The sequence below is a fragment of the Dromiciops gliroides genome, chromosome 5, assembly GCF_019393635.1.
Source record: "Dromiciops gliroides isolate mDroGli1 chromosome 5, mDroGli1.pri, whole genome shotgun sequence".
In the NCBI taxonomy this organism is placed as follows: Eukaryota; Metazoa; Chordata; class Mammalia; order Microbiotheria; family Microbiotheriidae; genus Dromiciops; species Dromiciops gliroides.
The window spans coordinates 73082216-73109790 of NC_057865.1; the positions used below are offsets into that span (position 1 = coordinate 73082216).

Genomic DNA, 27575 nt, shown 5'->3' on the forward strand with positions numbered 1-27575 from the left:
AGTTTGGTGTTCTACTTGAATATCTGAGGAGAGAAATAGGGATTCTTTGCTAAGGCTCGTAACATGTGACTTGTTTTGGTGAGGATTCTGAAGGCCCGAAGGCATACAAACATTTTTTTTCTCACTAGGGAAAGGAGATGAGCAAAATGCTGGGAGAAAGGGAGTCAATTCAGGCCGATTGACTTACTTTTGGAGAGACCTCCACACTTCAGCAGTTTTCAACTTTTGGACTTGGTGTCCAGGAGGATTTGTAGAGTCTATTCCTTGGAAATAATGACAGTGCCTTGGACTTAGAAGCAGGTCCAACATTTACAAAGTATTGGTGGTTGTGATTGCTTCTTTCTCTGAAACAAGAAAAGCCTCTTGTGTCTTGATTTTCTGGTTTACTGATCATATTTTGTAAAGCTGCCTCCTCACCAGAGAATTCACCATTTAGCAAATACTTACCATGTGCCAGACGCTGTGATCGGCCCAGGAGAAACATAGGCCCACTGCAATATGGCTTCTGTTCCTCATTACCCCTCCCACACTTCCCTGCAGTTGAAGCTATCCTCGAAAAGATCACCAGTGACCAATCAATGCCCAAACCTACTTAACTTTTCTCTGTCCACATCTTCTGTGGCCTCTTGGTAGCTTCTGACCCCATTGATCCACTCTCTTCTTGGTGATTTCATATCCCTTGGTTTCTACAGTTGTGTTCCCTGCTGTCCAACCCCTCCTCCCTCCATTCTCCCTGGTCATTATATATATATATATATATATATATATATATATATTTTTTTTTTTTTTTCAGGGGTGGAATTTGGATTAGGCTGTAAACTCATTTATATAACTGTCTGTTTTGATGTTCCAAGCTAATTCGAAGAATAATCTGTTTCCTTTAAACATTTCCCCTGCTTCTTTCTTTGCCCCAGTCATATATCTCTATTGACCTCTTCCCCTTTTCCTGTGCTAGCAATACCCCCCCAAACACACACACATACACACACACACACACACACACACACACACACACACACACACACACACACACCAGTAATCCTAATTATTTTTTAACTGAATGGGAAAACTGCTTCCGGTGAGTGGATTCTAAGATGCTTATTGTACTGTCAAAGAAGAAAAAACGACTTTCTATGGTCCTAGTGCAAATTCTTGAAAGGAGTTTTAGCCTTTGGATGAAGCAAAGTTTTTCACAAAGTATGGTTTGGAGACACTAATTCTAGTAGTTGCCGAGTAGTTATTCATAGGTACATACATTTAAAGCATTTCAGAGGTTATCTATTTCAACTCCTTTATTTTTACAAATGAGGAAACTGAGACCTAGAAGGATTAAATAAATGACTTACCCAAGGTCACACAAGTAGTAAATAGTAGAGCTAGCATTCCAACACAGGTCATCTAACACCTTTCCTCTTGACACTGTGCCACAAAGAACTGATGCTTCTCTCTCCCAAGATTGCTACTTAGTCTGGGAGCCTCTGGAATTCTGTAATTCTAGGTTACATTGTCTGTTACTGTGATTTAGCAAGCTCCTGGGATGGAGGAGAAACATTTTCCAATGAGATACAAACTGCTGGTAGACAGATGCCCTAAGGGTTTGTCTTGTTTGTATGTATGTATGTGTGTATGTACGTATGTATATGTGTGTGTATATGTTTTCATGTATGTATGTATGTCTACGTATTTTTCACATTCCTCTTTTCTCCCTTTCCTCCAAGACCCCGAAATGAAATAAGTTTGCTATCACAAGAATAGGTCTTCCTTCCTTCCTTCCTTCCTTCCTTCCTTCCTTCCTTCCTTCCTTCCTTCCTTCCTTCCTTCCTTCCTTCCTTCCTTCCTTCCTTCCTTCCTTCCTTCCTTCCCTCCCTCCCTCCCTCCTTCCTTCCTCCCTCCCCTCCTTCCTGGATACCTAACTATATGATCAACTTAATCATTAGGAAATCTAAAATTATTATAATATTAATTCTCAGTTTTGCAATGTTGTTCAAGTGTTTTCCTCTTGTTTCTTTAAAGATTTGAACATGGAATTCAACCCTTCAGACCACCCTCGGGCCAGCACAATATTCCTCAGTAAATCTCAGACCGACGGTAAGTTGTTATTTATATCTCTTTCTCTTTCCTCTTGTAAATGGCATTGTAGGCTGTTGGCCTTTATTTAAGTTCTGCCTTGTGTTTTGATATGCAGTCACATAGTCACTTCCAGGGTCTCTATTGTATTGGCTGGGGTTTCTTTAATGTTTGCTTCTAGGACCCTATCTAGAGGAGAGGGGGACTTCAAGTAAATTATAGCCCCTAGCTCCTCCTTCTTAGAAGACGTCTCCCAGAACTTGCAGTCCTTTCAAACTGTAGAGGGGCATGTTCCAATCCACATTCTTCTGATGTCTCTCAGAAATTTGTTTCTTTTTGGAGACTTCCTTCCCCTAAGAAATGTTCTACGTCTGACTTTGGTCTAACAACAACATAATGCAGACTCCATGTAAAAAGAAAGAAAATGCTAGAAACAAATGTATCCCCAACTGCTCTTTAGTTTATACTGTTCAAGTATAGGAATAAGATATTCTTTTGTGTAATAATAAAAACTAATAAAATCAATGATTATTGTTAGCATTTATATAGCACTTTAAGGTTTGCAAAGCACTTTATAAATAAATATTGTCATATTTGTTCCTTACAACACTCCTGGGAGGTAGGTGCTATTATCATCCCTATGTATAGATAAGGAAACTGAGACAGACAGAGGTTAACTGACTTGCCCATGACTACACAGCGAGTAAGTGTCTAAGGCCAGATTTGAACTCAAATCTTCTTGACTCCAGGTCAACCTCTTTATCCCTATTCACTGTGCCACTTACCTGCCCAACCCCTAAGAAAGTCTACCCCTAAAGCCATCTTGCTCATCTTGACCCAGTGGTCCTTATTCCTTTCTAGGCTTCTCTCTCTTCTCCCATCTCACTACTCTGCTGGCCTTGTGCTATATGGGGAGAGAAACTTAAATAAGAAAATAAAATAGAAATGGATGTGTTAAAAGTTGATCAGATAACAGAGAAGATGCTTAAGCAAGGGAAATTGGTTAGGTAGCTGGCTAACACATGGGGTTGAAACACATGAATCCCTAAGAGACTCCTGAGACTCCACCTAACTAATAAACTGGGAAAATCTTTGAGTACTAGGCTTATGTAGGGAAGAGTCTAAATGTATTCCAGATTTGACCTTTAATCTAAAGGATTAAAGCATATGCAAGAGTGGGTTATTTTTCTCATTAATTGTTAGCTAATGATGTTGTATGTTTGTGAAAGGCTATAAATGATTGTTAATTTATTGTTCATGACCTCTATCCAGACAGATCACTTTCTTGATCTGACATGGCTTAATTTCAATACGTTTTAAGAATTCATGTCATTCCATTTGGTGAGGCTAATCCCCCCAACGAAGATTGTAACTCCCTTTGTCTAGACCTTAATTTGTAGCCTTCATGAGATGACTTGGCCCCAAATATTAATTACTTTGTGATCAGCCATCCGGTGGTGTATCTCTATGACCTTATCCAGTCTAATCCTCAAATAAAATAAACAGTCTGTTGCTAGCCCCAAACTCTCTAGCTAGATAGAACTGGACGGAACTTTTTGCTCTACTGGTATTAGATGTCTAGACTCCAAGATTTGACCCAGGATCTACTAAGACCTAGAGGACTTAACACTTTTATGACTGGAGCACCTGACCTGGGGAGTGCTTGCTGATTGGTGGCTGCCTCAGTGGTCCATCACACCTAGGACTGCCTCTATCTGGGCTTCATTCCTTCACTGTCTATCTCCCTAGCTACTGTGCTACCATTACCCCCTCCCCCACTCTTCTCCCTTTACACTTTTGGAATTACAATCACATGAGCCCTCTCATTGCTCCAGGAAGGGGCTTGTCAATATGCTCCTTTATGGTGCCACTCATTCTCCTCTATGCATTGTCTCCTCTATAAGAATATAAGCTCTCTGAGGGTAAGGACGAGTCTCTGCTTTTGCATTTCTACATCCCATTCTCAGCACTGTGCATGTTATATAGTGAGCATTCAGCAGATGCTTTTTCCTGTATTCATTCATTCATCTTCATATTCTTATGAGGCTCTGCAAGGACATTAATTTTATTCATGACAAATAAGAATGTGCTAAGAGCTTGAAAGAAATCATTATGACCCTAAAAGAAAATGAACACATTCTTCCTGTTCTTTTGTCCACTTTTTCATTTGGTTTTCAGGAGAAAGTGTACTTGTGAAGGAACTTTAAATCTTTATGATGGAAGAAAAGATGCCTTTGTTCTCTTTCTTGCTCTAGTGAAATTGGAGCTTCAGAACATTTGGGGTTACCAGGGGAGAGAAGGGATGGCTGGGAAGTTGGGCTGGTGAAAATATGAAAGTTAAAAGAGATTTATATAAGCCTTTTGAATTCCATATGGGAAAAATAGTGGTGAAGTTTGCTTATCTTCATTGTGTTTGACTTTGCTCTGAGATACAAGAAGGGGTGATTAAGTGTTAACAACTAGCTATCGGGGGAAAAAACGTTTGTATAACACACTTAGGTTTAGTTTAATCTGCATTATTTTAAATAATATTTATTTTTCCCCAATGGCATGTTAAAACAATTATATGTATGCATGTGTATGTATATGTATATGTGTGTATTGTTTATGTGTATCTATATGTATATATATATATATATATATATATGTATGTATGTGTGTATGTGTTTTTAAAGTTTTGAGTTTCAAATTCTATCCCTTTCTCTCCCCCCCCCCAGGTGGTAAGCATTCAGATATAGGTTATACATGTAGAATTATGTAAAACATAAAACAATTTAAAATATATTCTTAAAAAAGTTTTGAGTTCCAAATTCTATCCCTCCCCACCCCTTCCTTACCTCAAGTGTAAGAAGGATAGAAATCATATCTTATTCTTGAGAACTCCCAGGTTAATAATGTAAGCATAACTAACTCACAAAGGAGCTATACTGGGGCTCATATATGGATGTTCCTTACCTGATTTTTTGTTTGTTTGTTTGTTTTTGTGTTGGCCAGAATATGGAAACTGAGCCATGAAGCTTGGGGGCTAGGGAGGGCATTTGAAGATCTCAAAAGTGAATAGATTATCTAGCTGTATGACCCTGGGCAAGTCACTTAATCCTCATTGCCCAGCAAAAAACAAACAAAAAAACAGATTGAAAAGCTATTGACTAAATTTCATTTGGTCAGGTTTCCATTGCAAAATTTCTAGTATGTGCACTACTATATTCACATTCTGTTGATCACACTGTCCCTTTCTCTGTGTCTCTTTGTTCCTTGGCCTCTCTATGCCTCTATCTTGGATTCTTGAATTATTTTAGGTGCAAAAGATACTTTAAAAAAAAATCACACACACAAACAAGGAGAGATTTGTATCCTCGGATGATTTCATTCTCTTCAGTTTTTCTTTCTGTGGAACATGATGTTCTTTTTGTTCTTTGCATCTCGATGACACCCTTTCATTATTCGTAATAGGTTTGTACTTTAGCAGTTAACTCCGTGTCCATCCCGAGTCATTTGGAGGCAGATTTCCCGTGTCCATCCCGAGTCATTTGGAGGCAGATTTCCCTTTATATCTATATGCTAAATCTGCACCCAGCACTCTTTTATCAATACTAAATACTTAGCTCTCTTTAAGGGTCTGCTATTGAACTCAAGTGGGTTATGTTATCAGTGAACTCTCTGTGCCAGACATTGTGCCAAATGCTAGGGGTATAAAGAAAGGCAAAACACAGTCCCTGCTCTCAAGGAGCCCACAATCTAACCGGGCGGGGGCAGGGGAGGCATCATGCAAATAGCTATGTGCAGACAAGCTATAGTCAGGGGATGTTGCAGAAAACCTCAGAGGGAAGGTACTAAGATTAAGGAGTCCTGGGAAAGACTTCTTGTAGAAAGTGGAATTTTAGTTGAGACTTGAACAGAGGCAGGAAAGCCAGGAGGCATCTATGAGGAGGGAGAACCTTCCAGGCACATGGGCCAGCCAGAGCAAATGAGAGATGGGAGATGAAATGTTGTTGGAAAGGAGCAGGAACAGAGGCCAGTGTCACTGGATTGAAGAGTGGCACATTGGGTGGGAATTGTAAGATGTGAGAAGACTGGAAAGGTAGAGAAGGATCAGGTTATGGATGCCTTTAGAAGACAGAGGATTTTCTGTTGGATGTTGGAAGCAATAGGGAGCCATTGAAGTTTATTGAATATCAGGTGGTGACATGATCAGACCTTGTACTTTAGGAAGATCCATTTGACAGCTGAGTTGAGGATGCACCTGATTAAGGAGAGAACTGAGGCAGGAAAACTAATGAGCAAACTATTGCAATTGTTCCGGCTGAGCTGATGATCCTCCTTCAGGATGGTGGCGGTGTTTTGGACCTCCACCCTCACCAATAACAATAATGTATATCTATATTTAATTCTACATAAATAATAAACAGGACTGACCTGTAAGTCATTGGGGCTTTCTTGAAACGAAGAGCTATTAAACTTCTTTTTGTCCTAGATATCAGAAAGATTGGCTATGCTGGGAGACTTTATCTCTGCATTCATAACTAGATGGGAAGCCCCAGCACAACAGGGCATTAATGGCCTGTTCACCATAATGGTTTATCTGATCAGACCTCTCCTGCTGGATGTGATTAGGCAGATATTTTATGCAAAGCAGGAGTGATTTTTCTCTGCAACACTTGTTATTAGAAAACAGATGTTATGACCCATTTAGAAAGAAAGACATTTCTATGCTCAGGATGTGTACTCCTGCTCAGGAAGGGGGAGACTACTCTTTTTACTTACCACTGGGAGCACATGCTGTCATTGCTGCTGTGGGGGGTAGGGGGAAGGGGGGAACTGAAGTTGCCCAAGACTTTTTATATTCCTTGACCTCGTTTTTTCCCCATAATTTCTCGTGTTGGATTTAGACTATCGAAAGCAAGTTTGGGCTGCTTTAAAAATTTGGTTGAGTATGGTGCTAATGAGAGGCAGCATGGAGATACAAAGAAAAGCAAAATAAATGCTTTCAACAAGCATTTATTAAGTAAATTCTGTTGGATATAGAGCCCTCCCCAGTGTTAGGAAGACCTAGGCTGAAGTCCTCCTGCAGCACCCTGGGCAAATCACTTAACCTCTCAGTACTCCAGGCATTTTTTCCATACTCTCAAGTTGGCAGAATAGGTGCCAGTCTACATGGGCAGGGGGAGTCCCCTCAGTGAGAATTCCTTTTCTACTAGTGAAATTGCAAGTCTGAAAAAGTCACCTTTAAAAATAATTAGCCTGAGTTCAAATCCGTCCTCGGACACTTAATACTTACTAGCTGTGTGACCTTGGGCAAGTCACTTAACCCCAATTGCCTCACCAAAAAAAAAAAAAATTAGAAGAGGAGGGCAGCTAGGTGGTGCAGTGGATAGAGCACTGGCCCTGGATTCAGGACAACCTGAGTTCAAATCCAGCCTCAGACACTTAACACTTACTAGCTGTGTGACCCTGGGCAAGTCACTTAACACCAATTGCCTCACCAAAAAAATAATAATAATAATAATAATTAGAAGAGAATTGGACCCTGAAGACCACATTAACCACATTTCCAAAAGATTCCTTGAAATAACTAAATGAATGAAAACTACTTGTCCAATGCATGGCATCATGGTAGACTATGCTAGAAATAAAGATATGGACCCATTTTTCCTAGCAGTTTCAGAAAAATAGGATTGGCTGGTTTGGTAGGCCATTCTCCATGCTGGCTCACATTTTCCTTCCTAGCAAATAAACGTCAAGCTTGTTGAATGGTAAATGATCAGAAAACAAAGGCTATTTGAGCTTTGGATATCAGGAATACTTCTGTACCTTGCCCACAATCCTTGCCATCATTCAGGATAGCCCCATCACTTTCTCTTTATGTTCCCATCTCTGGGACATTTCATCCTCATCATTTCCTCCCCTCTCCATGTCTTCAATGGCTAGACTCTAGCTCAGTGCTTGAATTCAGGCCAGTTTGGGTCAGGGGTAGCCTAGAACTCTCCACCGTTCTAAAATCATCTTGAAGCTCTAGGGATAAATGTCCATTTTAGGACATTCACTGGGATTCCATATTTCATTAGGAAATGTGGAATTCTGTTCCATAGAAGGTACCCTCGGATTGAGGATCAGAATCTTACTCCTTCACCGCTAAGCAGGCACTAAGTTAGTGCTTGCCTGTTAAAAATCAACCAAGCAGAAAACTTGCTGCCTAGTTTTCTTCCTCAAATTTTAGTGTGGCTAGTGATAACACGTCCTATTTGCAATTGGCAAAGCTCTTTTACTGACCCCATGCTTCCTAAGAAAACAAAGTTCCATCTTATCAAAAGTGACAGTTTATTAGTGTTCCTTCATGGCAATGAGGTCCAGAATACCACTACAGATGAACTCAAAATGAGCGTCACATAGAAGGGAATGGTGGGTGTGACCAGGATGCAGCATGTAGCCAACAAGGAGCATCAAAGAAGAACAAGGGTAAAGGATGTCATCAAGGGACTGTTTGACAGAAAGAGAGGTGGGCTGGTCCCATGGCAAGAGTCCCACCATCCCATGACAGATAAATTGTCAGAGTGCTCCACTGGAACCCTTGTGATAATTAGAAGAAATGAGGAAGACCCCAAACACAGTATGTATGCCCCTGGGGTGAACTTTTGGGGAAAATCTGCATGACAACCATTCAAGATGGATAATCTTGGATGGGTTACAGTATGCATCACTGGAGGGAATTCTCGAATCAATGAGATCACAGATCCCTGAGTGTTTAAATAGTGATAAAATGACATCCTTTGTTTTAAAAAGGTTTGATAATATTACCACCACCCCTTCCCCAAAGGTCACGGTCACATCCTCTGGGTAGATTTTTGGGGAAGACTCAGGGAAAGGAAGAGAAAACACTAGCAACATTTTTGTCCTCTAGAAGAATTTAAGGTACAAAATGATGCAAGTTATGTAGGAAACCTTAAACACACAGTGGGTGCTAAAGAGATGTCAACATGAGTAAAGAGAGAGGGTCCTAATTGGGAAACAATCATCTCAGGTATCTAGTAGTGCTTCCACCATCTACCAGTTGTTCCAGCCTTCAAGCTAGTCAAGAAATGTAATGCCCTATATAGGAGGTCTGAACTCTATCCCAGCCCTGACTAACAAAAACTAGCTTTGTGCTCTCGGGCAAGTCACAACCTCTTTGGATCTTTCCCTTCTACTTGAACAGGCAACCTCCAAGTTTCCTTTTGGCTAAAATGTTTTATTTTCCTGTGGTTCTTTAACTCTGCTTAGGGTTAGCCTACCCAGAGGCTCAGGTGTTTAGCTCATTAATTTCTCTATGGAAGGAAAATCTGCAACCACAAGCAGACACTTACTGGAAACACCTGTTCTATTCTGAAAGTGATTTAATGGTTGTCTTCATTTTGAACTCACTTAAGGGTGAGGCAAAATACTAAAGACTGTTAAATGGCATTTTGCAGGTGTGTTGAATGTCTTAGAACCCCAGTAGGTTTTCCTTGTGAATTAAGGATGTAGTAGTCTCCATAATATTTTTTAAATGAAGACTAATTAAGTTCTTCAGGATTCTAAACTGTTAGCTCTGAGCACTCAGTATAATTGTTCCTCTTTTTAATTTTTAAAGTAGCTGTTAAAGTGATCTTATATTTTGTTGCCTTATTTGTTGCCCAAATTCTAAACTTGCACCTGGATGTGCTTCCTCAACCTCCCACTTAAAAATAAGCCTTTCCTCAGTGTCATCCAGCTGGTAAATACACACATCCAGGAATCTTTCTCTTCTGACTCACTAAAATAGGCAAACTGTTGCTCACATACATTATTGGATCTTATACACATGTATGCTGGAACCAGCTTATAGAGGCTCTCATCGAAGCTGCTTGTTAATTTTTTAGTGTGAGCATTTATACCTCAGAAATCAGCAAATGCTGCAAATCAGGGTTTGAATGATTGAATTGTTGATGGTCTGGACTTTAAAAAGTGATGGAGAAAATTTAATGCCTATTAGACTTAAAAGTAGGTCATCACATTTTTTCCTCTGGGAGATCTGGTTGTTAAACTTTTACCAGCACACACTCCTGTTTGTATGTGTGTCCGTGTCCATCTGTGGTCCATCTAGAATGCCACCAGTATTGCCACTGATTTAGTTACTCTTGTGGCTGACCCAAAGTTGGAGATGTAAAAATGGCAAGAAAGGCAAAAATGGAGCCTTCTGTAGTCCCATCTCTCAGACTGTCTGCTTCCCATCATCTTAATCCCCCTTTTTAGTCCTTTTCTTTTCTAACTACTCAGAATTGGTAATGTGATGATCAGTCACTTTACTTTTAGCATCTGCTTCCCCTTGAAGTTGATTTCCCAATCTCAGTACAACACAAAGAAAAACACATATCATGTACTGTTTTCCCTAGATTGTTTTTTTGTTTGTTTGTTTCTTCCTGATCCCTTATCAGGCTGCTCACTTACGTCCTTACAGTAAAGGCATCTCCTGGGTCATGCTGGGCATTGGGCTTTAGTCAATTGGGTCCCTATAGTAAATTGGATCAGAAGACTCAGGTTTTTTCAGGGTTACTCACCCTTCCCCCCAGGGGGATTGATGAGGATTTTTGTGGAATTGATCTCTCAACTCTACAAGTTTGGAACGTCAACAGCTCATGCAGGATTTATTACATTCTCCTAAAACTAGCTCATGTTATCCCAAGTTTGACAAGATTGATTTGTACCATAATATCAGTTTGTTCATTTTCATTGGGTAACATCCTGACCAAATATTCTTGTTCCCCATCAAGGACTTACCCTCTTTGGCATTAAATTAAATTTATAATTAAGTTGCTGGGTGAACTTTAGTGCCTTATGGGAATATTTCAGTCATGCAGAACCTGGGGAGCTGTCCTCAGCCCACTGTTTGTTGAATTTACTTTTCTAGTGAACAAATATTTGTGCCTACCAGATATGGCCTTTTCTTTCTTTCACTGACAAATTCTTACTCTCTATCCTATTTTTTCCAAACTTCAGGGTGGTCATCACTTTATTATCTCATAGGAAGAATTCGTGTGGAAAATGTCCCATAGACACCTATTCCCATCCATGATGATGGATTTTTGTTAATTTCAGTTAAGTAGGATGTTGCTCCTCTGACTTTATTGTTTGTCTCTCTTATAGACATCAGTTATGTCTGGTCTAGACTTGGGAGGAACAGTGACCCCTGCCCCCCTTTTCTTTTTCCATGTGGGCTTCTGTCTACTGATTTTAGTTTCCTGTTATAATACTTTTTTTTTTTTTTTTTTTTTTTTAGTGAGGCAATTGGGGTTAAGTGACTTGCCCAGGGTCACACAGCTAGTAAGTGTCAAGTGTCTGAGGCCGGATTTGAACTCAGGCTGTTATAATACTTTTGACTGAGTCTGCCCTTTTCCCATATCCAGGTAGAGAAGGGTCAGGTGTATGTGATCTATATTAGCACAGATCCTGGATTATTCACTCCCCGCACCCCAGCCTGCTGAAGCCTATGGACCCTTTTTAGAATAATGGTTTTTTTTTATTAAAAATTATTTATTTATTTTATTATTTATTATTTTTTTAAATGGGGTAATGGGGGTTAAGTGACTTGCCCAGGGTCACACAGCTAGTAAGTGTCAAGTATCTGAGGCCGGATTTAAACTCAGGTCTTCCTGAATCCATAGCCAGTGCTTTATCCACTTTGCCACCTGGCTGCCCCCTAGAATAATGTTTTTAAAATGCATAAAGTAAAATATATAGGATTGCAAAGGAAATTAATAATACTTAGGTACAGTTATCAAAATATTTTAACAAAGACCCTAATTTAATAAGGCTTGGAGTAGGTAATGCTTAAATATCCTTCCAGCTCTAAATTCTCCATGATCTCTGCCCTCAAGTCTCCTAGGAATCACAATTTGGAACTAGAATGGATTTAGTAACTACCAATTTAATTACTTCATCAAACAGATCAATACATTTACTTTCAGAGAAGTTAGTGACTTGCCCAAGGCTGCACAGATAGCAAGTAGCTGAGGCGATATCTAACTCCAAATTCAGTGTTGTTTTCACTATTTGATAGAATACCATTTGGGGTGTTGTGTGTATGATTTATTTTTATAAGTGCCTAATACTTTTTGAGATTTCCATTTCTATGGATGAAATCTATTATTATAATCAATTTAGAAATTCATTTATTAGTTTTATTTAAAGAACATCAAAACATATTGGAAACTGAATCCGAGACAACAAAGACATCCAGCATATTCCTTCCATAAAGCAAAACCAAAACCGATTAAGACTATAACTAATCATCCTCTAACAAGCGAAATGCGACTCTATTAATGTGTTCAGTTATTTAGGAGCTCTGAAAACAACAGAGATTTTGGTAGATGTGTTAATATTAATCTAATGATATAGAGAGTTTTAAAAAATTAAAATCTCTCATTACAAATGACTTGGCATCTCCTTTCTATAATAATATAACACAGTAGCTAAAACACTCAGCCTTTCAGTGCTGATTAATCAGTGGTTTTCTTATTTGATTTCTCTTTAGAGAGAGTGACAGACAGAAACAGAGACACAAAGAGAGAAGGACATTCTGTCTTTGAGTAGGATACTTCTGACATTCCTTGTTGGGTAATCAATCAGTAAAAATTTGTGCAATGAATCAAGACGCAGGAATAAAAAAGCAGAAAATGTACATTCAGAGCATCACAGATAAATTTTTATTCTTAATTAGCTTTTTAAAAGTTTTTTTTGGGGGGTGGGACTAGCTACAAGCTGTGACATTATCCCATATTGTTGTTGTTGTTGTATTTTACTATTCTTAATTTTTCTCTTAAGTGCCATTACAATAAATCATACTATTTAGTGCAGTGGTGCAAAAGGGTTACCTTCCCTGGTACTTACTAATTGGTAGATTGATTAGTAGAAAAATGTAACCTCTGAAAAAAGTGTTCACATATACTGTGAGAAAGGACAAGGGTAATCATTTAGGATACTTTTGGGCATCCTGCAGTACTGAGGATGCCTGAGCCTTCCTAAAAGGGCCTTCAGATGACAAGCTTATCTGTCTCTCTCCTTCAAACAATGGGAACCCATTGTGCTATTCCTTCTTCTTCTTTTTTTTTTTTTAGTGAGGCAATTGGGGTTAAGTGACTTGCCCAGGGTCACACAGCTAGTAAGTGTTAAGTGTCTGAGGCTGGATTTGAACTCAGGTACTCCTGAATCCAGGGCCAGTGCTCTATCCACTGTGCCACCTAGCTGCCCCGTGCTATTCCTTCTTAACCTGTGCAATGCATTAATTAGTATGTGTGGGTCTTGTTGAGACTAGGAGAATGGTAGTTGGTGAAATTAAAAGTTTCCTATAGGGCAGTGATTGTCAAACTTTTTGGTCCCAGAATCCCCTTATACTCTTCGTGTGTGGGGGGGGCGGAGGGCAGTGAGGGTTAAGTGACCTGCCCAGGGTCACATAGCTAGTGTCAAGTGTCTGAAGCTGGATTTGAACTCAGGTCTTCTTGAAAACAGGGCCGGTGCTTTATCCACTGTACCACCTAGCTGCCCCTGAATCCCATTATACTTTTAAAAATTATTGAGGACCCCAAAGAATTTTAATGTGGATTTCTATATATTAATACATATATACACAAAAGTTATATAATATACCTAATGCATATGATACATCATATAATATAAATGTATATAATATGGTAAATATTCTAATTTTAAAATTTAGTTAACAATAAAACATAAGTAACATGTTAAGGAAAATATTTTTCTAAACAAAAATGTTAGCGAGAAGAGTAATTGTTTTTGTTAATCTCTCTGTCTGGCTTAATGGAAGATAGCTGGATTCTTATATCTGCTTCTGCATTCAGTCTATTGCAGTATGTTGTTTTGGTTGAAGTATATGAAGAAAATGTGGCCTCCCACAGGTATGTAGCTGGAAAAGGGAGGAATACTTTTAATAAACAAGTAACATTTTAGTTTTGACCTTACAGATCTCCTGAAAGAGTCTTGAGTACTCCAAGGAATCTGAGGACTGAATGTTGAGAACTCCTTCTGTAGGATATTACATGATATTATTATGATTCATGTGCTGGATGCTTATTCATTTTATTCACTTTGTCCCAACCTGTGATTTCATAGGTATAGGGAATGAACCCAGTATGGAAACTCTGTCTTCCCGTGTCGATCAGCACCTCATTTGTACTGTTTTAGAGATTTACTACAGCTAGTAAAATTTCAAGGCAAGATTCAAATTCAGGTCTTCTTAACTCAGCACTGTACTGCAACACCTAGCTGCCAACCCATCCTTGCCTAGTTAGCAAACAGTTCTCTGAGTAGTGTCCAGGAATAGGTGTGATGTGATGATTTGTTGTGTGTACCTTCCTTTTGTCTTTCTCTTACCCAGATCTGCGTGTCATCTTACTAATTCTCTCTGTGTGTCTATCACTCTGTCTCTGTCTCTCTTCATGCACACATATATATGTTTATGTATCACATAATTGGAGAGTTTTAAGGTTTGGGGGGCCATCTAAGTGATATTCACTATAACATACTAGGGAGGTGGTTAGTTCGGTCTCTGCTCTAGGACCTCTAAGGAGGGAGCTGATGGAGAACTCCCTATAAGGTAGCCTTTTCTTCTTTTGCACAGCTCTGATTGTTAGGAAGATTTTCCTGACCTCAAGCTTAAGTTGGTATCTTTTCAACTGCCATCCATTATAGTCCTGCCAGCTCTGCCCTCTGGGACCAAACAGCACAAATCCAATCCCTTCTCTTTAAATATCTGAAGACAGCCATCAGTGTCCCTCGTCTTCTCTTCTCCAGACTGGATATTCTGATTTCCTTCAACCATTCTTATGTGATATGACCTGACGACCATTTGCCGTTCTTGTTGTACTCTTTTGGACATTTTCTAGCTCATCAATACCTTTCCTAAGCCACTGTAGCCAGAACTGAGCCCAAGACTCCAGATGAATTCTGCTGAGGGTGGAGTATGGTGAGCTCTCACTTCCCTGTTACTGGAAGCTATGCCTCTCTTAAGGAAGCCCAAGAACCAGCTAGCTTTTTTGGCTGCCATAGCACATACTAAGCATTTGATAAGTGCTTGTTGACTGACAGACCACTGCTAACTAATAGTCAGCTTGCAGTCCACTAAGAACTATTTTTTTTTTCAGAACAACTGGCATCTAATGAACTTTGAATTAATAAAGTTATTTTTTCTTTGAACTGAAATATAAGACTTTACATTTGCTCCTATTTGATTTTAGATCAAATGAGATAATTGTAAAGTCCTTAGTTAGCACAGTGTCTGGTATATACTAAGTGCTATATATGTGTTGTTCTTATTAAGCCCAATGCTCCTAGCTTGTCCAATATATTCTGGATCTGTAGGATTCTATTATCTTTTCATTGGGAGCTCCTATTTTCCCACATGAATAATATGAGACTTTAACAAAAGCTTTGCTAAAATCTAGGTAATCGATATCCATAACACTCCCCTCGTGTACTAGTTTAGCAATCCTGAATTCAATCTGATATGATCTGTTTTTGATGAAACCCTGCTGGTTCTTTGTATTCACTGCTTTCCAGGAGGCTGTCCTTACACAATTTGGGCATGTGAGAACTGAAGGAACACCTGTTCACCCTGATAAGGTAGTTTGTAGATTAGTTCACCTTTATTGAGTTGACTTTCCACATCTGCATCTTCAAGTCAAGGGATCATGTCCATCTTATTGGGGTTTCTCATAGCCTCTTACAAACAATAACTGTTCTGTTATAGTTATTTGATTAATTGCCTAGGATATGCCCTAGGAAGTGCTTTTGGTACAAGGAGTTCCTGGAAGGGACTATACTTTGCACCAAAGCAGGACACAGTGTAGGCATTTAATAAACGTTGATTGATTGATTGATGGTGCCTTCTCTACCAATTATGGTCTCAGTGAGGTAGATGGAGCAGAGTGTCACACTCAGGGCCCTCAGGGGCTCTAACACTCCTGAATTCCTCTGTCCCAGATTAAAATGTAATTTGGGAATATTTGACAAAATAATAATAAAATGGATAATATTGTATTTTTTGAACTAAGTCAGCATGCTGCCTAAGCTTGACATCACTGGTTTAGAGCCCTGAGGGGTTAAATGCCTTGCTCAGATTCATATAGCTGGTACATGTTGGGGGCAGGATCTGAACCCAGGGCTTCCTAACTCAGAGGTGAGCTAACTCTATACTACATCAGGATGCTTCTCTTCTACAGATAAACGTAATACAGATTAGAATACGATCAGTGTGTGAGGATTTTAAAGTGCTATGAGATCAGTTTAAGGAAAAAAACGGTTTCCCGTTCAAGGCATTAAAGAAGGCTTTATTGATGAGGTAGTATTTGAGTTCTAATCTCCTTAGAATCACAGCCCTTTTCCAAAACTGGGATGTTAGAAATGGATTGTCTTCTCTATAGCATCTTGTTTCCCTCTGCCACAGTTCAATTTAATTTAACAAAGCTTTTGGACTGTTTATTACATTTAATGCCATGCAGGCTACACCATTGAATGAGATATTGTCCCTACATTCAAGGAATTTACAATCTAGCAGGGGAGAAGAGATAGGTACAAAAGTAACTAACTTCTTTTTAGTTTATTTTATGCTTTGCAACTCCCAGCTTTAATTTCCAGAAACTCCTTCCTTGGGTGAGGTGGTAACATTTTGAGACACACTGAAATTTTATTGGAGGGGATGGATCATTAACAATATAGCTACTTGTAGTACAGCACCACTCAATGGATCTCTCTATAAAAAGAGAAGTGGGTCCTCTATCCTCTGAGGATGGTGAAGTAGAGAATCATAGTTATGTTAGTATTGTGTAATCCTTCTTCTGTGCAAATATAACAATAGATACAGCAAGCAACACCTCAAGGGATGTTTCAGAGTCGAGCTGTTGACCTCCATGATCAATAATTGTCTCTAATTGTATGCCCTGTATCCTGATATAGGAGTGTTATCATATTCCTCTCACTTTTTTTTTCATTTCCTTGGCTTGGAAAAGAGTTTTAAAGGTATTGGCTGACATAGTGGGATAAAGTAATGGGCTTGGAGCCAAGAAGTCCTGAATTCAAACTTCTTACCTGTGTGACCCTGGGCAAGTCATCTAAACACTTTCAGCCTCAGTTTCCTTATCTCTAAAATGGGGCAAATAATATCACTTACCTTGCAGGATCGTGGGAAGGATCAAATAAGATAACAACCTTAAAGTATTATATAAATGCTATCTATTATGATGGGTATTGTTATACTACATTTAGTTGGGTTAGAAACAATCTTTGGTTAGCCACTTAAAGCTTGTGATTTTTTAATCGAGGACTTCATCCAGTTAAGATTTTCTACATCTTGAGTGCTAGCTTGATTCACCCCCACATCCATAAGTATCTCAGCTATTGGTCTAAGCTGAAAGCTTCAGAGAGTACAATCTCAGAGTGAAGAGTTCACTCATCAGCCACATACATAATAAAGCTTCCTCTTTGGGTGGTATTTGAACAACAGGGTATCTGGTGGCAGTGAGGGATGGGCTCATCCTGCAGAGGCTCAGCACATCTCAGACATGTAAGGGAAGTGTGGTTTCTAGCAAAGTAACCTTTCTGTCGCATCTTTTGTTTCCACAGTGAGAGAAAAGCGTAAGAGCCTCTTCATCAACCACGTAAGTGAAACCGCCTCCTCTTCGTCTTCCCGGGCAATTGCTAACACTGTAGTTACTCAAAGCTGTAAACCTTAATAATAATGTTTCCTGTTGGTTAAAAGCTAGTTGTTATGCTTTAAGGCTGCCAATGATGCTGAAACGTTCTTTCTCTTCTGGTGTTTTGCTTTTTTTTAATGACTCTCCATGCTCAGAATCTATCCAGCATACGTGTTTTACTGAGATCTCTGCCTACTTCATGATGAAACATGTGTGAATATGCACTCCAGTGATACAACAGCTTTCCAATGAAAGTCTCCTCTCTTCCTTCCTTCCTTTCTTCCTGCCTCTGTCCCTCCCTTTCTCCCTTCCTTGCTTTCTTCCTTCCTTGATCCAAAATTTAGATTCTTCTCCTGCACCTCTCTCCCCCTAGTTGGAAAAGGTCCTTTTGTTACTAGAAGGATACCCCATTTTTTTAAGGATACCCCGTTTTAAAAGGCATCCCCAGCTCTGTTGGCTCTGGCTTGGCCCAGCTCACTAGGGAGTGTTTCCTTTTACTCTATCCTTCCTTCAGGCTCCAGTGTAGCTGTAGGCGGGTACAGATGTAGTTTGCAAGCTCCAGGACTCTGGTTCCAGCTTCACTTGAATGGCTTAACATGCTGAGGTGTCTTGGCTTCCCCTAAAGCCTTCAGGAGCGAGCACAGAGTGAGCCCTGTCCTCAGAGGGAGAATTAACTTAAATGCTTGTAAATACCCCTGTGAAGTATCATGGCTTGCATATTCAGCTTGGAAAAGGATTCTTCATTTTAAGGAAGGTCCTTATTGGTTATTTTTTAAATAGTAGCATCTGTAGTGCATTTAAGCATTTCTCTTCAGATTCTTAAGTACTTACTGAGAATATACGAGTAAACTTTAGGGTGTAGTCTTAGAAACTAAATACCAATAGAACTGTAAAAATCATCTCTGATGTTAGAATATAGGCCATTGGGGAATGGTTTGGTAAGTGATCTATATGTGTCTGTTTATGAACATGCCTTTCTTTAAAGCAAAGTATTTTTGCACAGTCAATTCTTATCGATGGAATCTAATGGTCCCAGCTCTTTGCTTCTCATTCTTTTATCTCCTGTTGTATTGTGGACATTTCACTGCTTATCAGCGCTTCCCCCAATGGCAAAGGAAAGCAACAGACTTGAAACTCAAAGCAGTCCTTGTATGTATGTATTGTGAACTGTGTGTGAATAGTACTGTTTAAAGTCTCCATTAAGGAAGAACTTAGTTCTTAGAATCGTACATTTTATCCTTCCCCTCCACCCCCACAATCTTGGATTTTAAATATTTGACTCCAATGACTCGTTGGCTTTGAAGTCAGAGGCTAGGAGCTCAATTCTTGGACTTGTTATTTGCTAGCAGCATGACCCTAAGTAAGTCACTTAACTTATCTATGCCTCAGGTTCTTCATCTATACAATGGGAATAGTACCCAAGCTCTATACCTCACAGTGCTAGCCCAGGGATCTTACAGACAGTAAAGTAGTACATCAATGCAAGTTGTTTTGTGTGTATATATTTATTTGCCCTCCTCTTCGTTTATCCTCTGTGATATCTTGGATCAGGATGAGTATCTCCTACCATTAACTTTGTCTCTTATTTAATAAACAGCCCTACCACTTGTCACTGAAGAAGCTTCTTCTCATAGGCAGAAATTAGCAGAAAATATTATGCCCATCCCAAGTGCAACTCAAAGTCCTTTATTCCATGGCTTTGGATGAAGCTAACAATCTGTTACCTCTAGGAGCTCATAGAGTTCTGGACTAAGAGACAGGACCACCTGGTAGAATTCTGCCTCGGGGCAGCTAGGTGGCAAAGTGGATAAAGCACTGGCCCTGGATTCAGGAGAACCTGAGTTCAAATCCGACCTCAGACACTTGACACTTACTAGCTGTATGACCCTGGGCAAGTCACCTAAGCCCTGTTGCCTTTCAAAAAAAAAAGAATTCTGCCTCAGACACTTGCCATTTGTGTGACCCTGGACAAGTCTCTTAACCTCACTGTGCATCATTTTCCTCATCTGCAAAATGAGGTTTGCCTTCAAACAAATCTGTCTGCATGTGGGTCCTGCAACTCTTATCTATCTGGGTATAAAACACTAAAGCCCTTTTAAAATGTTGAAATATCAGCACATCTTGAAATAAGACATTCTTTCACCCACTCAGCATTCATTTAACTAACATGTATTAGTACTGGCTGTAGGCAGAGTGCTGTGCTGAGTACTAGGAAAGAAAAAAATTTAGAAAAGATATTCCTGCCCTCATGAAGCTTATAGTTTATTAGGATGTTGGGGGCAATGTTAAAGAAACAATCATGGATAATAGAAGTATTATTACAGGAGAGTTGCAAAACAAATAGTTATATTAGGTCTTTTATTATTTAACAGTGGGAAATATAAAGTTGGAGTTGCATTACGGGCAATAAACCAATGAAGTGGGTTGGAAAGGGCTTGTAAAATGTTCAAACTTAGAGAAATCAGCTTTATTGAGCCGGAAGATAGAAGCAACTGATAGCCCTCAGGATGACAAACATGAGTTCAAATGTGATCTTTGACCCCTAATAGTTCTGTGACCCTAGGCAGGTCACTTGACTTCTGTTTGCTTCTGTTTCTTTAATGGGAAAATGGGAAAAACAGCAGTACTCAGCCCCTATAGGGTTGTTGTGAACGATCAGATAATATGATACTTGTTTTTTTAAAAAGTACTTGGCATATAAATTCTTATTTCTTTCCCCAAAGATAGAAAAAGAGAGTTACTTTTTCCACACATTTGGGCTGGGCAGTATTTTGTTTATATAAAATCACAGTGAATGATTCTCTTGGTCTTTACAAACTATTAGCCAACTAACTCAAACAACATTGTATTTCGTATAGCAAAGTACTTTGCCTAATGTACTTTTATTTGTCTTTTGTAAAATAATATTTTGAATTTTTTCTTTGTTATAGAAAATCTAATTAATTTTCTGTTCAAATGGTCTGTTATTGTTACTTTAAATTATCTGTCTAAAACAAGTATCTAAAGAAGCCGTCCCGTGTTGCTAAGGGCAGTCTGAGCTGTTAAATAAACTCAAGGGTTGTGTGTAGATAAGCTGAAGGAGAGGAGAGAGGTCTGTTCAGTTCCTTATCCTGTGGAATGAGTACATGAAAAAATAGCCTTTTCTGATTGGAGGAAAGTAGGCACAAGGTTTTACTGTTCTCAAGGAGCAGATTCCTGTTTCCCTTTTCAACATACTTGAACTTTGTTATTTTAATAAAGTGAATTTTTAATGCTTAAAGTTGGAAATTTATCATTTTCACCTGGGGTGAGCTGAAGCAGAAAGCTACCATTTTAATAAGTCTTAGGAAAAACCTACACCTTGTGTTATATAATCCTGGCACCCTACCAACACTTGGTGGGATTATATCTGAAATATAGTTGTAGTAATGCATATCAGCCTTTTAAATGCTGAAACTGCATAACAATTCAAGAGTTGACAGCTTTTTGGCAGCCCTAATTTGGGGATTTTTCCTCAGGGACCCTTTAAAACCAAAGGGCATTCTTGGAAACTGTTTTATCTCCCCTTCTCCAGCCATTGAAGAAGGCAGTAACTACCTTGCATCTCTGAAGTACTTACCTTAGGCTAACTGGTTGTCTTCAGAATTTGCAAGGAAGCCAAGTAACTTTTATCCTTTGCTTATCGATCTTCATCCAACTCCAAAATCTGCTTGGAGATTCTGATGTAATTACTGTAATTTATTAGCTTTGTCCTTCGGGGTTTGAGTGAATTAAAATCAGTTTTTCTGAACTCAGCCAGTAAGTTTTCTGATATGTTGGGTGTGGACTAAGATTTTCCTGGTTTGGTTAGTCAACTCACTGATATGCTATTCCTGAAGGTCTCCTATTGCATCTCATATTTAATGATTAGGGAAAAGTAGATAAAGGAAAGGAATATTCATAGTTGATGTTAGAAATATCTTGCCTAAAATGATATTTGGGACCCAGGGTCCTCTGATTCAAAGTCCAGATTACCTTCTGTTAAATTAGACTGGCTCTTTGGGAGCATTATCATTCCTACTTACACATAAGGAAACCGAGTCTCAGGGCAGGTAAAAATGAGCCTTCCTCATGGCCTTACAGCTAATAAATAATAGAATTCAGATGGATTCAGATAGAATTCAGAATTCAGTCTGTCAATGATTCTTGCCCTTCCAGGCCCTGTACTCTTTTTACTACATCATGTCATTTAAATATACTAACACATTGAATTATTGAAGGAGAGTATAGAATCTATTTATTTTGATATGTCAGAAAGTTGGATTTAGTAATAAATGTGCCGTGTGTCTTTTGTTTTTGTTTGTGGCACCTAGCATATAGTATTCTTTCCTATTTTATATTTTTACTGCTATCTTTTCTTTCATGTTACCTTCATTCCCAAATATATCTCACCTCCCCACCACTTACAAACTGCTACTTCTTCTTCTTTTTTTTTTTTAGTGAGGCAATTGGGGTTAAGTGACTTGCCCAGGGTCACATAGCTAGCAAGTGTTAAGTGTCTGAGGCTGAATTTGAACTCAGGTACTCCTGACTCCAGGGCCGGTGCTCTATCCACTGCGCCATCTAGCTGCCCCCAAACTGCTACTTCTAACAAAGAAAAAAAAAAAAGGAGGGAAAAAACCAAACTAGCAAAAACTAATCAACACAATAACTAAGTCTGATAGTGTATGCAATGTTCCCCACTGTAGTCCACCATCTCTGCAAGTCTAGCATTTGGTTTTGTCTAAAAGACATTAATTGGATTGAAAGTCAGCAAACCCATATTCTTATCCCAGTTCTGCCATAAGTTGTATGACCTTAAGCAATTTTTAAAAAGTTTTCTTGGTTCAGTTTCTTCATTTGTAAGATTAATGAGCTGGGTTTTAGATGATCTAAAAAAGTGCCTTCCCACTCAAAAATCCTGATTCATTGTTAAAGAGTTTTACCATATAATAGATGGTAATGGGAAATGAGTTTTTCTTCAGTCTCTTTCATGGCTACAACTCTGGGAAATTAGAGACAAAAGCATTAGGTAACATGTGAACATATTTGCTACCTCTAGATTCTAGTATTTAGTTCCATGATCATTTACTTTTGATGAACTGGAATTTGTCTTATTTGAAGTGAGTATAAACTTACTTCCAAGTAAGATGAGTTTTGAAAAAGGGGGAGAAAGCTTGCATGGTAGAATAGAGACTAATTTCCAGCTTGCACTTTTGCTAATGAATTAAGAAGAGTGCTGATAGGTGGAACTTGGTTGAACTTGGCTGTGCCTGGCTAAAGAAAGTGCTATATCAGACAGTATGGTAGCTGATATGTTATCTAGGTGTGAGGGCTGATGGGCAAAGGAAGGACTCTGAGCACCTGTTTCTCCAATTTATATTTTGGTGACTGCTAAAATTTGGTAGCTACAGTTTTTCTAAACCCTCAGATGTCTCCCTCTTTCCATTTCCAGAAAACTGAAAATACATTACTCATGACTTTATTGTTAGTTTCCAAGTTAGGGTATTGTATGAGTAAGGGTATAGTACTTTCTCTGTTCTTGTTTCAGTGGGCTAAGTGACATCCTTGAATTTGTCTTAAAATCACCACCATCCTTTTCCTACTTAGAATAAAAGGATGTTAGAATTGCAAGAGAGTTCAGAGGCTATTTGTACCAATCTATTCCTGAATAAGGATCCCTTCTACATCTTAAAAGTTGTCATCCAGTCTTTGAAAAATAGAGACAGAGATAGAGAGAAGACAGACATAGAAAGAACCCATTATTTCTCAAAGCCCATTCCACTTTTTGATAGTATAGTACTAATTATTAGGAAGCTTATCCTTATGTAACACTGGAACCAATTTCTCCCCATCCCCCTGCAAAAAATATTTCGGGTTCAGTGTACTTTCTGATTCCACAGACACAGAAAAGCATCAATTGTGAGCCTTCACTAAAGTGTTTACTTTAACAACAAAGCCAGACTACATAATATTTTCCCCATAAATCAGGGGCATATTCTTTCACAAGTACAGGTGTACCTTGGAGATATTGTGGGTTCAGTTCCAGCCTACCACAATAAAGTGAATATTACAGTAAAGTGAGTCATACAATTTTTTTGGTTTCCCAGTGCATATAAAAGTTGTTTACCCAATATTCTACACATACTTTAACTAAAAATGCTTTATTCCTAAAAAAAATGTTAACCATCATTTTAGCCTTCAGTGAGTTATAATCTTTTTCCTGGTGGAGAGTCTTGCCTCATGTTGATGGCTGTTGACTGATCAGGGTGATGGTTGCTGAAGGTTGAGGAGCTGTGGTAATTTCTTAAAACTGGTCAACAAGGAAGTTTGCCACATTGGTTGACTCTTCCTTTCACAAAACAATTGTGGCAAAGTGGATAGAGCACTGACCCTGGAGTCAAGAGGACCTGAGTTCAAATCTCACCTCAGACCTTGACTGTGTGACCCTGGGCACACCCTGCCTTTAAAAACTGTTTGGGGCCATCTCCACTCATCCTGATGTACATCTTACTACTGGACCCAGGTGGTTCTGGAGGAGAGAGTGAGGTTGTTGACTTTGTACACCCCTCCCTCACTTAAATCCTCTGCAAATCATGACATTACCTCCTGATGTCATGGTCTTCTTCAAGAATGAAGGACAGGGGGCAGCTAGGTGGTGCAGTGGATAAAGCACCAGCCCTGGATTCAGGAGGGCCTGAGTTCAAATCCGACCTCAGACACTTGACACTTACTAGCTGTGTGACCCTGGGCAAGTCACTTAACCCTCATTGCCCCCCCCCAAAAGAATGAAGGACAAACAACAGCAATAATAATCTCTGTAGCATGTGGTGCATTTTACCCATAGTATAACTTATTTCAAAATTGAAGTCAGTCCTCTCAAACCAGGCAGCTTCTTTATCAGCTAAGGTTGTGTAATATTCTTCAATAGTATTGTGTCTCAGGAAACAGGGAGGGCCAAGGAGAAGAAGAGAAATGGGGGAATGGCCAGTCGGTCAAGCAGTCAGGATTTGCACATTTATTGATTGTTTTCTGCCTTATATGGGTGTGGTTCATGGCACCCCAAAACAATTATAATACTAACATCTGATCACAGATCTCTATAACAGATATGATATTGAAAAATTCTAAATATTGCAAGGATTACCAAAATGTGACAGACATGATATTTAGTTATTTAACATATTTATTTACATATAGATGACTAAAAATGATTTCTAGTGACAAAGGAGGCTCAAGTCAGTGAGAATACATTTCCAATTTATTAATGAAGAATATGTTATCAAGAATACTCCTAGATTACTATAGAGTTTGGGTTTAACAAATTAAATACAAAGCCCCAAGAGTCAAACAGAAGGCCAAAGTCAGAATTTGGCCAGATACCAGACCCCATATGTATGTGCTACATTGTCATAGCCAAGATTCGTTCTTGCCCTGTGAATGACATTACATACATACATATATACATACATACATATATGTATATGTTAAACTTTTTTCTTTGACTTAACACTGTAGTTTTGAACCAGAAGCAGGACGTTCTGCTTCAAAACTTGCTACTTTGACCTTAAGGAGATAGATTGATTGATTGATGGATTGTGTGTGTGTGTGTGTGTGTGTGTGTGTGTGTGTGTGTGTTTGTGTGTGTGTGTTGATCACCTGCCTTGTCTGAATTCACTATTGTAGGCACTTGAGAGAGCATAAAGGAAAAGATAGCCTATGGCCTTGAGGAAAGGGAAAGAGGCTTTTGATTACAGTAGTGATCATGATGTTGATTTTCCATTTCTTAAGACCTTTATCTCTCTTGTTGGAGAACCCTTGGTTACAGAATTTTCAGGGTTGGAAGGGAGCTCAGTTGCCATCTAGTCCAACCCAGAAAAGATCCCTTCTTCAGCATATCTGACAAATGGACATCCAAATGATGTTTGAAGACTCTAGTCATAAGGAGCCCATCACCTCCTGAGGTGGCCAATTCTGATTTTGTTTTATCGTTAACAAGTTTTTCTACCTTAAATTTGCCTCTTCTATCCATTGCTCCCAATTCTGCCCCCGATGCCGTGAGGAAGTCTAGTCCTTCTTCCATTTGACTGACCTTCACCTATTTGAAGATAGCTGTCGTGGACTTTCTGCCCACCCCAAGTTTTTTCTAGGCTAAACATTGCCAGGTGTTTGCATTGAGTCTCATATGACATGAACTGGGGTCCCTTCACCATCCTAGAAACTGAGTCGAAAGAAATATTCACTTTCTTTTCCTTTTGAAACAACTTCTCTTTCATAAAATCCTTAGAAACAGTGATGGTATAGAGCACAAAGATATTCATTGATAGAGGTGGATTGTCTCCACAAGAAAATGTTAACACATGAGTGTCTTTTCTGGGGTCAGAGAAGATTTCCTGCAGGGATTACTATCTCAGTATTTTCTTATATTTATCTCCCTCTCTCTATCTTTTAATATGTCTTAAAAATATCTCAGAGTATAGCCTTTCTATTTTCCTTTTTACCTTTGGTCCTATCCTTACACCTCTTTTCCTGTGTACTCTCCCCTTCAACCTGGAGATGGAATCAGATACTGTATATGAAAATGTTTTGAAAAGCTTATAGTGCTAGACAAATGTGAAATATTATTGTATTTCTTTTTTCCTCTCTCCATTCCTCTTTCCTTGTGATTTCTTGATGGCCACCCCTTCTTTCTCTGCCAGTGAAAAGCTCTTCCTTTTCATCATTGCTGAGAGGGTACAGTGTTTCCTTTGTGTATTATGCTAGTGAACCTGAAGGTTAAGTACCCATACTAAGATGGGCAAGTGTCAGGATGCCCGACTTACTCACTTTCCTAAAACGTTCATGAAATGATTTAGGTGAGATCTGTTTAAATTATAGCAATGAGCCTTTGTTCATGGTATTGGGAGTTTGCCCCCAAATAAGTCTCTGAAAACTCGAAAGGTTGTAATTATACAGTTTAGGAGCGGCCTCTCTGATTTTTCTGGTTTGAAAAACATTGCAATGGGATTAGAGGTCATTATTCTTATTTCCTACCTACTCATGCTTCCTCAGCTCCACTATTGTAATTTTTGGGGTTCTGAGATTGAGAGGTAGAATGGGATGGGGCACAATTTTCCTTTAAATCAATCTGGCCCTTGGGTCTCCATGATGCTTCTTCTTCCTCTCTCATTCACTGCCCCATTTTCACATTCTCACCTTGTCTCTTTCTTAGCTTGCTCAGTTTTTTAAAAAATTTAGTCAACCTGTGCAGTAACCTCTGAAACTGAGAAAGGGAGAAAAGTGTGAAGTTGGAGAAGCAATATCCTCCTTATCAGGAGTAGATAGTGCTTTGGGGTCTGGACTTTGTAACAGAAGCCAGCTGGGAGAAGACTCCACTCTCTCTTTTCATCTCCCTATAAAATGTGGTGGCCTGCTGTTCTTCATTTAATGCTTCATTTATTTTCACTTCTATAAAGTGGATTATATATATATACACACACACATAGATAGATAGATAGGTGTGTATGTGTATTCTCCCCACTAAAAAACATAGAGATACACTGCTCTCCAAAGCAGACCCCTTTCCTCTTCCAACAGTGAATAGTCAGTCAATTGCAGCAGTGGCTTGTCCTTAAAAATTTAAAACCAAGACCAAAAAGAGGAGCCAGCTTCCTAAGGAAAAATATTCTCAAAGGAAACAAAACTGTGTGGTACCACTTAGTGCTGACCTTTGAAATTTGTTTCCTAAAGGAAAAGGAGGCTCCAGCTTTTATCTGAGCTCTGTAACAAACTAGTTCAACTGGATTAACTAATTTGGGGCACTTAACATAATCT

General features: G+C 39.0%; 1 protein-coding gene across 2 annotated transcripts in view; it reads left to right on the plus strand.

Moving 5' to 3' along the window:
• CCNY (cyclin Y) overlaps nt 1-27575 on the plus strand; it is a 293406-nt gene that overhangs the window by 203211 nt on the left and 62620 nt on the right. For both annotated transcript variants that reach the window (XM_043967982.1, XM_043967983.1), the window contains exons 2-3: nt 2014-2088; nt 17695-17729. In XM_043967982.1, coding sequence (XP_043823917.1) covers nt 2014-2088; nt 17695-17729 — 110 coding nt within the window. The remainder of the gene's footprint in view (nt 1-2013; nt 2089-17694; nt 17730-27575) is intronic.